Genomic DNA, 12,500 nt, shown 5'->3' with positions numbered 1-12,500 from the left:
TATATATATATATATATATATATATATATATATATAAATATATATATATATATATATTTATATATATATACATATTTATATATATATATATATATATATATATATTATATATATATATATTTATATATATATATATATATATATATATATATATATATATATATATATATATATATATATATATATAAATATATATATATATATATATATATATATATATATATATATATATATATATATATATATATATATATATATATATATATATATATATATATATATATATATATATATATATATATATATATATATAGACTTAGAGACTGCAAGAATCTGTCTTTAGAACATTTAAGTTTGCAATACTAGTAACACAAAACTAGAGTTACTAAAAGGTCTTAAGTTTTGGAACAAATATTCCAAAAAACCCTAACTAACATTTCTTTGCAGCTTAATACTTACTATAATAATTAGCATAAGATATTATTGCTAATAATACAAGACAAGCAAGATTTCGAATTAGACTTGGAAGATTTTGCAAGACTTTGAAAAAGTTGGAGGTGTTTTAACTTTTATAAACAAAATGATGAAAAGTACTGCAGAATAGAGTAAGATGGCTCTCAAAGACATTAAGGTTATTAAAAAGTTCACGCTCTAAAACATAAACAATAGTGGGGTTAAGAATGAACAAAAATTAATAACTTCTAGATTTTAAAACTCTTTTAATTTTACAAAGTATTTTTTAACAGGTCACATCAATCTCTATAAATCAGTATTTGGGATGTTACTTGAAGGCCCTGCTGTTTTGTTGTAAAAAAATTGAATTTGAAAAAGAGAGAAGAAAGAAAACAAAAGATTTTTAAAGTTGCAATTGAAAGTTTATATCGATATAGATTGAATGTTCATGTAACGGTATCACCAGCAAAATATTCACAAATCGTTTTACCGAATCTGGAAAAAAAATTTCAATTCAGTAAAACTAAAATAATAAAGTTTAAGCAATATTTGAGAAAAATCAAGAAGATGAAATTTGTGTTTTCTTACCCCAGAAAATCATGGTAACAACAGTTTCATTTAAAAGTCATATTTATGAAAATAATAAGGCGCCTATGTGTAATATGGTTCTTTTTGTTTTTTAGATCTACTTGACAAAAAATTTAACTTATAAACAATTAAGCAACTCATTGAATTTTAGATCTGTAATAAGGTGTAAAAGATTACAATGTACTTAAAGTGAATCTCTATTAAAGAATAATCAGGCGTAATTTTATCAATTTAGAATGAAAAGAGTAGTTAAAGTCTTTCGTAAAATAAACTTGATTGTCAGAAAAAGACTACATGGTGCTAAATCCGATGGAAAACAGTTCAGGATGCCTATAAAACTAACAAATACAAAACTTCTATCAAAAAGTAAAACAGAAAATAAAAACAAGAAATAAAAAAACCAAAAGCAATATGTAAAACAAAAACCTTTTAAAAGTTTAACAGCAACATTACTAGTGGAATCTGCATTAATATCAGGCAAAGAAGCCCTGGATTGAATTGCATACATTGTTTTAGCAAGAATCTTTGCATCAATTTTAGCAACAAAAACAGTACCATAAGCTCCTTCTCCAATTTTTTTGACCATAGTAAAGTTTTCAGGAAAAACCTCCCAATCATCTCCTATTACTTCATTTGCTATCTTGTTATTTCTAAAAAATTACGCAAGAAAAATTTAAACTAACTTTTTTAATGATTTTAAATTTATAATGAATTACTTCAATTTTCTTCAATTTTCAAACTTCAATCTATGAACTAATTTTTACTCGTGAAAATACTTGTTTAAACTTTTTTAGCAATGCCGTAGTTAACAACATTTAGTGATCTAATGTGTTTAGGTTGTAACAATTGGGTTCTTTTCCAATTATATTACAATTTGAGTTACTCAAAACTTATCAAAAAGTTGCCAACAAATAAAAAGCTACTAATAGTGATACTACTTAAAACTTTTTTGAAAGTAGTTTATCAAAGTATATTTGTTAAGTTATAACACAAATCATTCAGTTATCACAGTTAAGTTTAATTAGTTCAATAAAGTTAAACATTTATTATAGTTCCACATTTATTTGTAACTGTTTATCATATAAAGTTAAGTTTAGTTAGTTCCACACTTTGTTGTTTAAGGATATTATCAGTATGCAAATATTGTCAACAGTCAGTGTGCTCGGTGCACACTGACTGATGACAATATTTGCATCCTGATATGGGTAAAAGTGACTTCAACAACCAGAATGTATTTTTGATAGCTATTAGTAATGATAGTATATATAATTATAATAAGAATAGCAATAACCTTTCTTTTATTAAAATTAGACTTTGTATGATAGAGTTGCATGAACTTAGGGAAGAAATATAATAATTAGAGTAAATAGTACCTTTGCTTATTACCATGACTAGAAGTAATGTAATTAAATACTCTTTTGTTTTAAAGAATATTGGGTAAAAGTCTATATTTTTCTAAGTATTAAAAAAAATACATATGTTATAAAAAAACATGTATTAAAAAAAACATGCAGCTGATATTTTAGCTTCAGCTTTAAATTCATCAGCTAAAGGTTATAGCTAAAGCTGAATCGTTTAAAAGTTTGCTTAATTTCGTCAGTGTAATTTTAATTATTCTGTTTGAAATAAACCAATCAAGTTATATGAGATTGCTTTTTCTGTGAATTTTAAACATTTTAAACGTAGTTTTGCAAGATTTTCAATGAGTAAACTTCGTGAGACTAATACGGGATAATCGGCAAGCATACTCATAGGGGCCCCAGAATAAAACCATATCTAAGATCCGGAGAGTTGCCAATGGGCTTCCCATATGGGTCCCATTTGTAAACCCAAATGGGCCCCTTACCGTTTAAAAGTAGGGTATTGAATAGGATTCATATGGGATACCCGGCGGGCATACCCATATTGGCCCAATATGGAAACCTCGACCATGATCCAGCAGAATACCGCTAGTCTTGCCAAACGGGACCCAGTTGACAACCCGTATGGGCCCCGTACGGTACCTGTACGTTAATGTTGGCTGGGTAGCATTTAAAAACTGCTATTGTTGCAGAATAACTAGCAATTTCTAAAAGTATGTCTTCGGAATATTTTTTACTATTTAAGCATTTTAACTCATTATAAATACATTAGAAACATAAATTAGTTGTTGAATTTTTCAAATTTTCATTATTTTTTCCCAAAAGCAATAAAATAAAGAATTCTTTTATGTCCTCTAGTATCATTTTTACAACAATCATGTGTTTGCAATTAAAAGAAAATAAACAACATTAAAAACTTCTTAAGTGTGCAAACAAAAAGTTTTGCAAAGCTCTAAGTGAATCCCATACCTATCTCCTTTTTGTTATCCTAATGGTTTTTATCCTTATGTGTAATTATTCTTACATAAATTTTTATTAAAACTGATACCCATGTTTTCTCAAAATATATATTGAGATAAAGAAATAATTGAATCAAAAAAAATAATTTCTTTCCATTAAGGAAAAAAAATATGGGCAAAAAAAGAGGTAAAGAATACCGTTGCCAAAAAAATTTATACCTTTTCTAGGCGGTTCATTCACTGCTAATTTATGATAAGTTATTTAACACACTGTTCTACTAACTTATTCTATATTTTCTGCTCATGGCGTAGGTTAACGCCATGACCAGAATCATAAATATAGGCAGGTGAGGCTCTTTAACTACAGTTAAAAGTAACTAACCCAGGAAAACGAAAACTTTTACATAAAGTATCCAGTTTAAACAAAGTTAAAGGTAAAAAAAACTTTTAAACTTGGAATGGTACTCTTCCCGGTTATCACAATAAAAATATTCAATTCTGATCTTCAAAATGGCTTAATGCTTAATAAATTCATTTATACAAAACTGCTTCAAATTTGCTATAATTTTATAGTTAAATAAGAAATTAGCATTATGGTAAGGTATTTAAACTAAACAAGTGTGGAGCTAATGATATTAGGTTTAAAAAAAATATTGATTTCAAAACCGAAAACACATTAGTATTACTTACTCAACTATCTGAAGGAACGGATTTTGCATAGGTTGTTTGGATTTTAATTTCTTCTTTAAACAAACAGCAACAAAAATTAGAATTGAAACAAGAAGAAATAAAACAGGAACTAGTACTGCTAGAATGATAACAGTTGCTTTGTCTAAAATGAAACATAGCAAAAGTAAATAAACAACTTTAAATAGAATTTAGTTACATATCAAAGTTAATAAAATATAATTATAGTGCTGTTAATAACTTTTTTAAAATTTAACTTTTGTGCTGATAAACTTTGTTTAAATATAATCTTTGATGCAATTGGCTTTATATTCATATTTATTCATATATATTCATATTCATATTATATTCGTATTTTAATGAATGCTAATGAAATTTGTTTGCGGTTATTGGAGACTATACTTAAATTAAAAAAATATAACATCATAACAACAACAACAAAAAAAACTTAAAAAAAAATTAAATATACTAATATATATACTAAGTATAATAAGAATATTAGACGACCATTTTATTGCTATTCTGAAAATTATAAGGTTTTTGGTGAAATACGAAACTTTAAGTAAACATACTGGACATGTTTACTTTAAGTGTCACAATAAATTAATTTTGGTGCACACTAATTAATTTGTGCATAATTATGGATACATAAATAACACAACATGAATATATAATTATTATTTTGTGTACAAATATTTCACAAATACTTAGATAGTTAATGTTTCAGAGATAGGGGAAAGGGGAAGGTATAAAAGCGATATATAAATGTGACATTAGCAATCAAAGCAAAAGATGAAGACGATTTTTTGAAAGCAAAGGATGAAAAGAATTTTTTGAAAGCAATAGATGAAGAGAAAGTATTAAGTTAAAAGTTGTTGGAAATCAGAGTTTATTTGCTTTTTATAGAGTCATTTGCTTTATATAGTTGTTTTTTATTATTCCTATTTTCTAATCTCTTTTTAAAGTGTTCAGTGTTGTTTTTCAATAAGAGCTATTTTTAACTTAATAGCAGTACTCATTCGAGCATGTTTGACATAGCACTCATGGCAGACATTGCAATTGAGGTAAAAGCGAGAAAGAGTCACAGCAATTTTATATATATATATATATAAATTACATTATGTAATGTTAAAAACATACTAAAACATATATCAAGTTTTTTAGTTTTACTTTCACTTGAAAATTGCATTGCAGCAACATCTCCTTAAAATTTAATTGATAGTACTTATTTATGTTTGATAAATGAGGCAGGAAGTCCAAGTTCAATTTAAACCAAAGGTTATATATATATATATTTTTTAACTTATTCTTTTTTAATTTTTTTAAAATACACAGTAATATGCTTTTGAAGACAGAAGTTTTCATTGAAAAAAAAGAAAGTTTTTTTATTATTTTGAATTTTAAATAACAAAAATTTAAAAAGATAAATCAAGCTGGTGAATTGAACTTACCGCGCGGCAACCTCCACTTGTTTTAAACAGTAAGGGGGTTTAAAAATTATGTTTTTATAAAAAACATAATTAAAAATTTGACTTTTTTATTTATTATGAATCATTTAATTAAATTTAAAACTTTTAAAATCAATAAAAAGTTAAAAAAGGCATTATATTAAGGTAATAATAAAAATTAAAGTTTTACAGCTATTTCACAACGCCCCCGGTAAACATTCTAAAACGAGTGCGCAAAATGGACAGAATTTAGATAACCATCAAAATATAATTATACTTCGCATCATATTAGAAGAGTCAACTCGGACGCCGTAATTTCCTAGTACGCTTGTATTTCCTATTTTACTTTTATAAATTTCTAAAATATTTTGAATTTTCTCTCATTATAATCATAAATAATATAATTCACGGTCGTTTACAACTGCTATGCTTAGTTATGCATGCGTAAGTAAATACGAAACAATTTTTAAATTTTTAAAATGGCTACGGTTCTTAACAACAAAGAACACATAATACGACAACCGTTTATTCGTCATTTGATTTCTGAAAACTAGATGTTGATGCCTTATTTTTAATGTAGATCAGTACATTATTAAAAAGTTTTTACAAAAAAACAAATTAAGAAAATGGCAAAAAAATCCTAGCGTACTTAAACCTTACTTTCATTAAAAACTTTTAAGTGTAAATCAAAGATTTGTTTACTTATTTAAAATCAACTTTCTAAAAACCTGATTGTAAGATTTCTATATATGTAATTTTATTAAACATTAGATATATATGTTCTACATATATAATAACTTTCGGGTCATTGGTTTAACTTTTTTTCGATATAAAAATCTCTTTTTACTGTTATGATAAATTAATAATATATAAAAGTCTATTTATATAAATACATATATATATATAAATACATATATTTCTACTAATATATATATATATATATATATATATATATATATATATATATATATATATATATATATATATATATATATATATATATATTAGTAGAAAATCACTTAACTAAATTTTTCCATTTGACACTGTGTTTCATCAACAAAGATTCATCAGAAATCTGATCAGATTTCTGATGAATCTTTGTTGATGAAACACAGTGTCAAATGGAAAAATTTAGTTAAGTGATTTTCTACTAATATATAATTGCTCTGTTCTTTTAAGAACATTGAGCACTCTATTGTGTAGAATACTTTTTAAAGTTGTTTAAATATATATATATATATATATATATATATATATATATATATATATATATATATAAATATATATATATATATACAAATATATATACAAATATATACACAAAAAGATACATATATATATAAATGTATATATATATATATATATATATATATATATATATATATACATATAAATATATAAATATATATATATATATATATATATTAGTATATATATGTATATATATATATATATATATATATATATATATATATAAGTATATACATATATATTTATATAAATATATTTATATAAAATATATTTATATAGATATACACAAATATATATACACACACATATTTTGCATATATATATATATATATATATATATATATATATATATATATATATATACACACACATATATATATATTTATAAATATATATATACTTATAAATATATATATATATATATATATATATATATATATATATATATATATATATATATATATATATATAGAGAGAGAGAGAGAGAGAGAGAGAGAGAGAGAGAGAGAGAGAGAGAGAGAGAGAGATAGATAGATAGATAGATAGATAGATAGATGTAAACATATATATGTGTGTATATATATATATATATATATATATATAAATATATATATATATATATATATATATATATTTATATATATTTATACATATAAATATATATACATTATATATATATATATATATATATATATATATATATATATATATATATATATATATATATATATATATATATGTGAATATATATATATATATATATATATATATATATATATATATATATATATATATATATGTATATGCGAATATATATATATATATATATATATATATATATATATATATATATATATATATATATATATATATATATATATATATATATATATATATATATATATATATATATATATATATATATAGATAGATAGATAGATAGATAGATAGATAGGTAGATGTACACATATATATGTGTCTATATAAATATATATATATATATATATATATATATATATATATATATATATATATATATATATATATATATATATATAAATATATATATATATATACATATATATATATATTTATATATATTTATACATATAAATATATATACATATATATATATATATATATATATATATATATATATATATATATATATATATATTTATATATATATATATATGTATAAATATATATATATACATATTTATATATACATTTAAATATATACATATATAAATATATATATATATATATATACATATATATAGATATATATATATATATATTTATATATATAAATATATATACAGTTAGAAGGTTTTGCTGTAACTGGCTTAGTAAGGCAACGTACATTAAAGGATTCTGTGTTAGCCTAACCGATCAATGTTATCAATGATCAAATGTTGTTCTTCATTTATATAAAATTTATATAAAAAGTATTCAACACAATAGAGTGCTCATTTATATAAAAAGTTTTCTACACAATAGAGTGCTCATTTATATAAAAAGTATTCTACACAATAAAGTGCTCAATGTTCTTAAAAGAACAGAGCAATTATAAATTAGTAGAAAATCACTTAACAAAATTTTTTTGTCCATTTAACACTGTGTTTCATCAACAAAGATTCATCAGAAATGAATGATCAAATTAATAAAACTTCAATTTACACCAAATACTAAATTGCAGGAAGTTGCAAATGTCTTAACTACTGTAAATTTTTAAACATTTGTGGAATTTGCTGACACTATTATAAAAAGATTTCTTTAGAAATGATTTCTTATGCTATTTTTTCAAATGTTTTTTTAAAAAGGGTAGTTAATGTAAATATTAATTGAACTCATTTATTTCTATAGTTTTTTAGGAGATACTTATTTTCGTGCCTACATTAAGAAATTAGTTCCGATCTTTTGTTTAATTAGCATTAGTTTAATAAGAATGCTTATTAAACAAAAGATCGGAACTAATTTGTAAATGTAGGCACGAAAATAAGTTTCTCCTAAAAAACTATAAAAATAAATGAGTTCAATTATTATTTACATTAACTACCCTTTTTAAAAAAACAATTCAAAAAGTAGCATAAGTAATTATTTCTAAAGAATTCTTTTCATAATAGTGTCAGCAAATTCCACAAATGTGTAAAAATTTACAGTAGTTAAGACATTTGCAACTTCCTGCAATTTAGTTTTTGGTGTAAATTGAAGTTTTTTAATTTGATCATTCATTTCTGATGAATCTTTGTTGATGAAACACAGTGTTAAATGGAAAAAAAATTTTGTTAAGTGATTTTCTACTAATTTATAATTGCTCTGTTCTTTTGAGAACATTGAGCACTCTATTGTGTAGAATAGTCAGATCAGGTTTTTCTATTGTGTAGAATAGTCTATTGTGTAGAATAGTCAGACCTCTAATGTTTAGGATAGTATAGTCAGACTCTATTGAGTAGAATTGTATAGTCAGACTCTATTGTGTAGAATAGTCAGATCAGAACATTGAGCACTCTATTGTGTAGAATAGTCAGATCAGGTTATCCTGCTGCTGGTAACATGTAACCCAGTACAATTTGCTTCATGTCTTGCTGCCTTGTAGGATACGCCTTTTTAGGCAAAGGCTAGGAGATGCCAACTCCGATTTAAAACACCCCCTGCCTTGGGGCTCTTGGTTGAGTAAAGGCTAGAGATGGTGTCTCGATAAAAATACTCATTTTGGGCAGATGTTAAATGCACCTGGCTACTGTCTTGTAGAAGGCCTCCTAGGCAAAGACTTAAGGGGTAAACAGATTCTATCTGTTGACCAGCCTCGCACCCCTTCTTCATCTATTAGGCTGGCGCAGATGTATTTTTAATACATTCTTTCCAGCTTAGGATGTTGAATACTGGATCTTCTTGACTCAATGCATGGGTTTTGCTTGTGACTCTGTTTTTAAGACTAGGCAACTCATTCTAATATCTCCTAATGAGGGTACAGCTCTAAAACTCAGTTTTATGGTTCTGAGGCCGGCTGGTAGTCTCGAACTCTGTGGTAGCTCTCAGAGAGGCTGATTCCATCAATAGCTAAAAAATATCAAAGTATTAACAGTGCCATGTTGCGCATGGATGGTGTCCCTGTTTGTACTTTTAGTGTGCATTGCGGAGGCCACATTTAAAGCCCTTTGATACGGCTTAGGTTTTATTAGTAGTAAAGAGGCAATTGCTTGGGCATATAAACAGTGTTCTGAGTACTATCTATGCTTTGAGTCAAGTTCTTCAATCTAATTTAAAAATGAATAAAGTACCAAAAATTATAAAACACAAAAAACCATCATCATCACCAAGTTCTCTAAACCTATCATTCACTAATATTCGTGGTCTTCGAAGTAACTTTTCTTCTGTTGAGTCTTATCTCTTGCAAAGTTCACCAGACTTACTTGCTCTTTGTGAAACTAATTTGAGTTCGGCTGTCTCATCTTGTGATCTTAGTGTTGATGGTTATATGCTTCTAATTCGTAAAGACTCCAATAGTCACATGCTTGGCCTGGGCATTTACATTCGTAGGAATTCACCCATTTGTCGTGAAACTAGGTTTGAATCCACAGACTATTCTTTCATGTGCTTTCGTTTAGTACCACTTAACTCTATTGCCTTTCTCTTTGTTCTATATCGCTCTCCTTCATCTCAAGACTGCACTCTTTTTGACATTATTTCTGATCATATTGACCAAGCCCTCTCTCTTTATCCATCAGCTAATATAGTTGTTGTCTGTGACTTTAATGCTCACCACTCTGAGTGGCTTGGCTCTAGTGCCAGTGACTCTGCAGGCATTAAAGCCCACAACTTTTGCCTTTCTCAATCCCTAACTCAAATAGTCAACTTTCCTACTCGATTTCCTGACAACTCGAATCATCTACCTTCTCTACTCGACTTATGTCTTGTTTCTGATCCTAATCAGTGCTCAGTTTCTCCACATTCACCTTTAGGTTCTTCTGATCACAGTTTGATCTCTCTAAAACTAATATCTCATTCTTCTTCATCACCTGAATCCCCCTGTTATCGAACCTCTTACAACTACAGTAAAGCTGACTGGGATTCTTTCCGTGATTTTCTTCGTGATGGCCCTTGGTTAGAAATCTTTCGTCTTCCTGTCGACAAATGTGCTCCTTACATAACTTCGTGGATTCAGGCTGGCATGGAATCTTTTATTCCCTCTCGACGTTTCCAGGTCAAGCCTCACTCTCCTCTATGGTTTTCCTCACACTGTGCTGCTGCGATTGCCATTCGAAACCGTTACTTCCATATTTATCAGCAAAATAATTCTCCAGAAAACAGACGTCTGTTTATTACTGCTAGAAACAATTGTAAAAAGGTTTTGTCTAACGCCAAAAATCGCTATTCTCAGGTCCTGAAATCTCGTATCTCCTCTCAAAAATTAGGCACTCGTGACTTCTGGAGAATCTTTAATAATATCAATAATAAGGGCAAATCTATAATTCCACCTCTCTTGTATGGTTCAGACTTTGTCACCTCACCTAAAGACAAAGCCGAATTGTTTGCTAAAAACTTTTCATCAATATCATCTCTTGATTCCACTAGTTGCGTTCTACCTGATATTGCCAACAAACAGGTTGATCCATTGCTTAACATGCATATCACTCCAGCATCTGTATCTAAGGTAATTTCCTGCCAAGACTCTTCTATAACTTGTGGCCCGGACAACATACCTGTTATTGTCTTGCAGAAGTGTTCTCCGGAGCTGTCATCTATATTCTCAAAACTATTCAACAAGTGCTTATCAGAGTCTTGTTTTCCAGCCTGCTGAAAAGCGGCATCTGTTATTCCTAATTTCCAAAATTCGATCTGATTCGTCTAACTACCGTCCCATAAGTCTTCTTCCTATCATTCGCAAGGTTTTTGAATCTTTAATTAACAAACACCTAATTTCTCATCTTTAATCTAATAACTTACTTTCTGACCATCAATATGGATTTAGATCTTCTCGTACTACAGCTGATTTGCTAACAGTAATAACTGACAGGTTATTACTGTTAGCAAATCAGCTAACAGTAATAACCTGTTAGATGACCGTAACCAGAAGATGAAGAGTAGGTGACTCGATGAGTCACCTACTCTTTATCTTCTAGGATTAACTCTTACTTCCAATCTTTCTTGGAAACCATATATCGTCTCCAACCATTATCACATCGTCGTAATGTTGCTTCTCTTTCTCTTTTCTACATATGTTATAATAGGCACTGCTCTAAAGAGCAAGCGTCTCTTGTAACATCTACTAAAATTCATTCTCGTGTTACTCGTCATTCAATTAAGTGTCATCCTTTTTCTGTGACTGTTCCTAAGTGCTCCAAAACGCATATTCGTCTAATTTTTTTCCTCGAACATCAGCTCTTTGGAATTCGCATCCTTCATCTTAATTTCCTGATTCATATAATTTGCAAGCTTTTAAGTCATCCGTCAATCGTTATCTTGCTCTGCAATCTTCATCATTTCTCTTTCAGTAACTTCCAACTTTAATTAGTGGCTGCTTGCAACCTTGTTGGAGGCGAAGATGTATAAAATAAAAAAAAAAAAACTGTTTATATAAATGAGCACTCTATTGTGTAGAATACTTTTTATATAAATTTTATATAAATTAAGAACAATAAATGATCGGTTAGGCTAACACAGTATCCTTTAATGTACGTTGCCTTACTAAGCCAGTTACAGCAAAATCTACTAACTGTATATATATTTATATATATAAATATATA

At 26.7% G+C, this 12,500-nt stretch overlaps 1 protein-coding gene across 1 annotated transcript in view; it reads right to left on the bottom strand.

The window, feature by feature from the left end:
• LOC136086625 (receptor tyrosine-protein kinase let-23-like) overlaps nt 1–12,500 on the bottom strand; it is a 198,004-nt gene that overhangs the window by 38,930 nt on the left and 146,574 nt on the right. Inside the window, exons 17-18 of the mRNA XM_065808839.1 lie at nt 4,052–4,193; nt 1,468–1,691 (exon numbers count right to left, since the gene is read on the bottom strand). Coding sequence (XP_065664911.1) covers nt 1,468–1,691; nt 4,052–4,193 — 366 coding nt within the window. The remainder of the gene's footprint in view (nt 1–1,467; nt 1,692–4,051; nt 4,194–12,500) is intronic.

Source organism: Hydra vulgaris, chromosome 10 (genome assembly GCF_038396675.1).
Source record: "Hydra vulgaris chromosome 10, alternate assembly HydraT2T_AEP".
Taxonomy (NCBI): Eukaryota; Metazoa; Cnidaria; class Hydrozoa; order Anthoathecata; family Hydridae; genus Hydra; species Hydra vulgaris.
The sequence above is the reverse complement of the archived record's forward strand: the minus strand, read 5'-3'. Positions and strand labels throughout refer to the sequence as shown.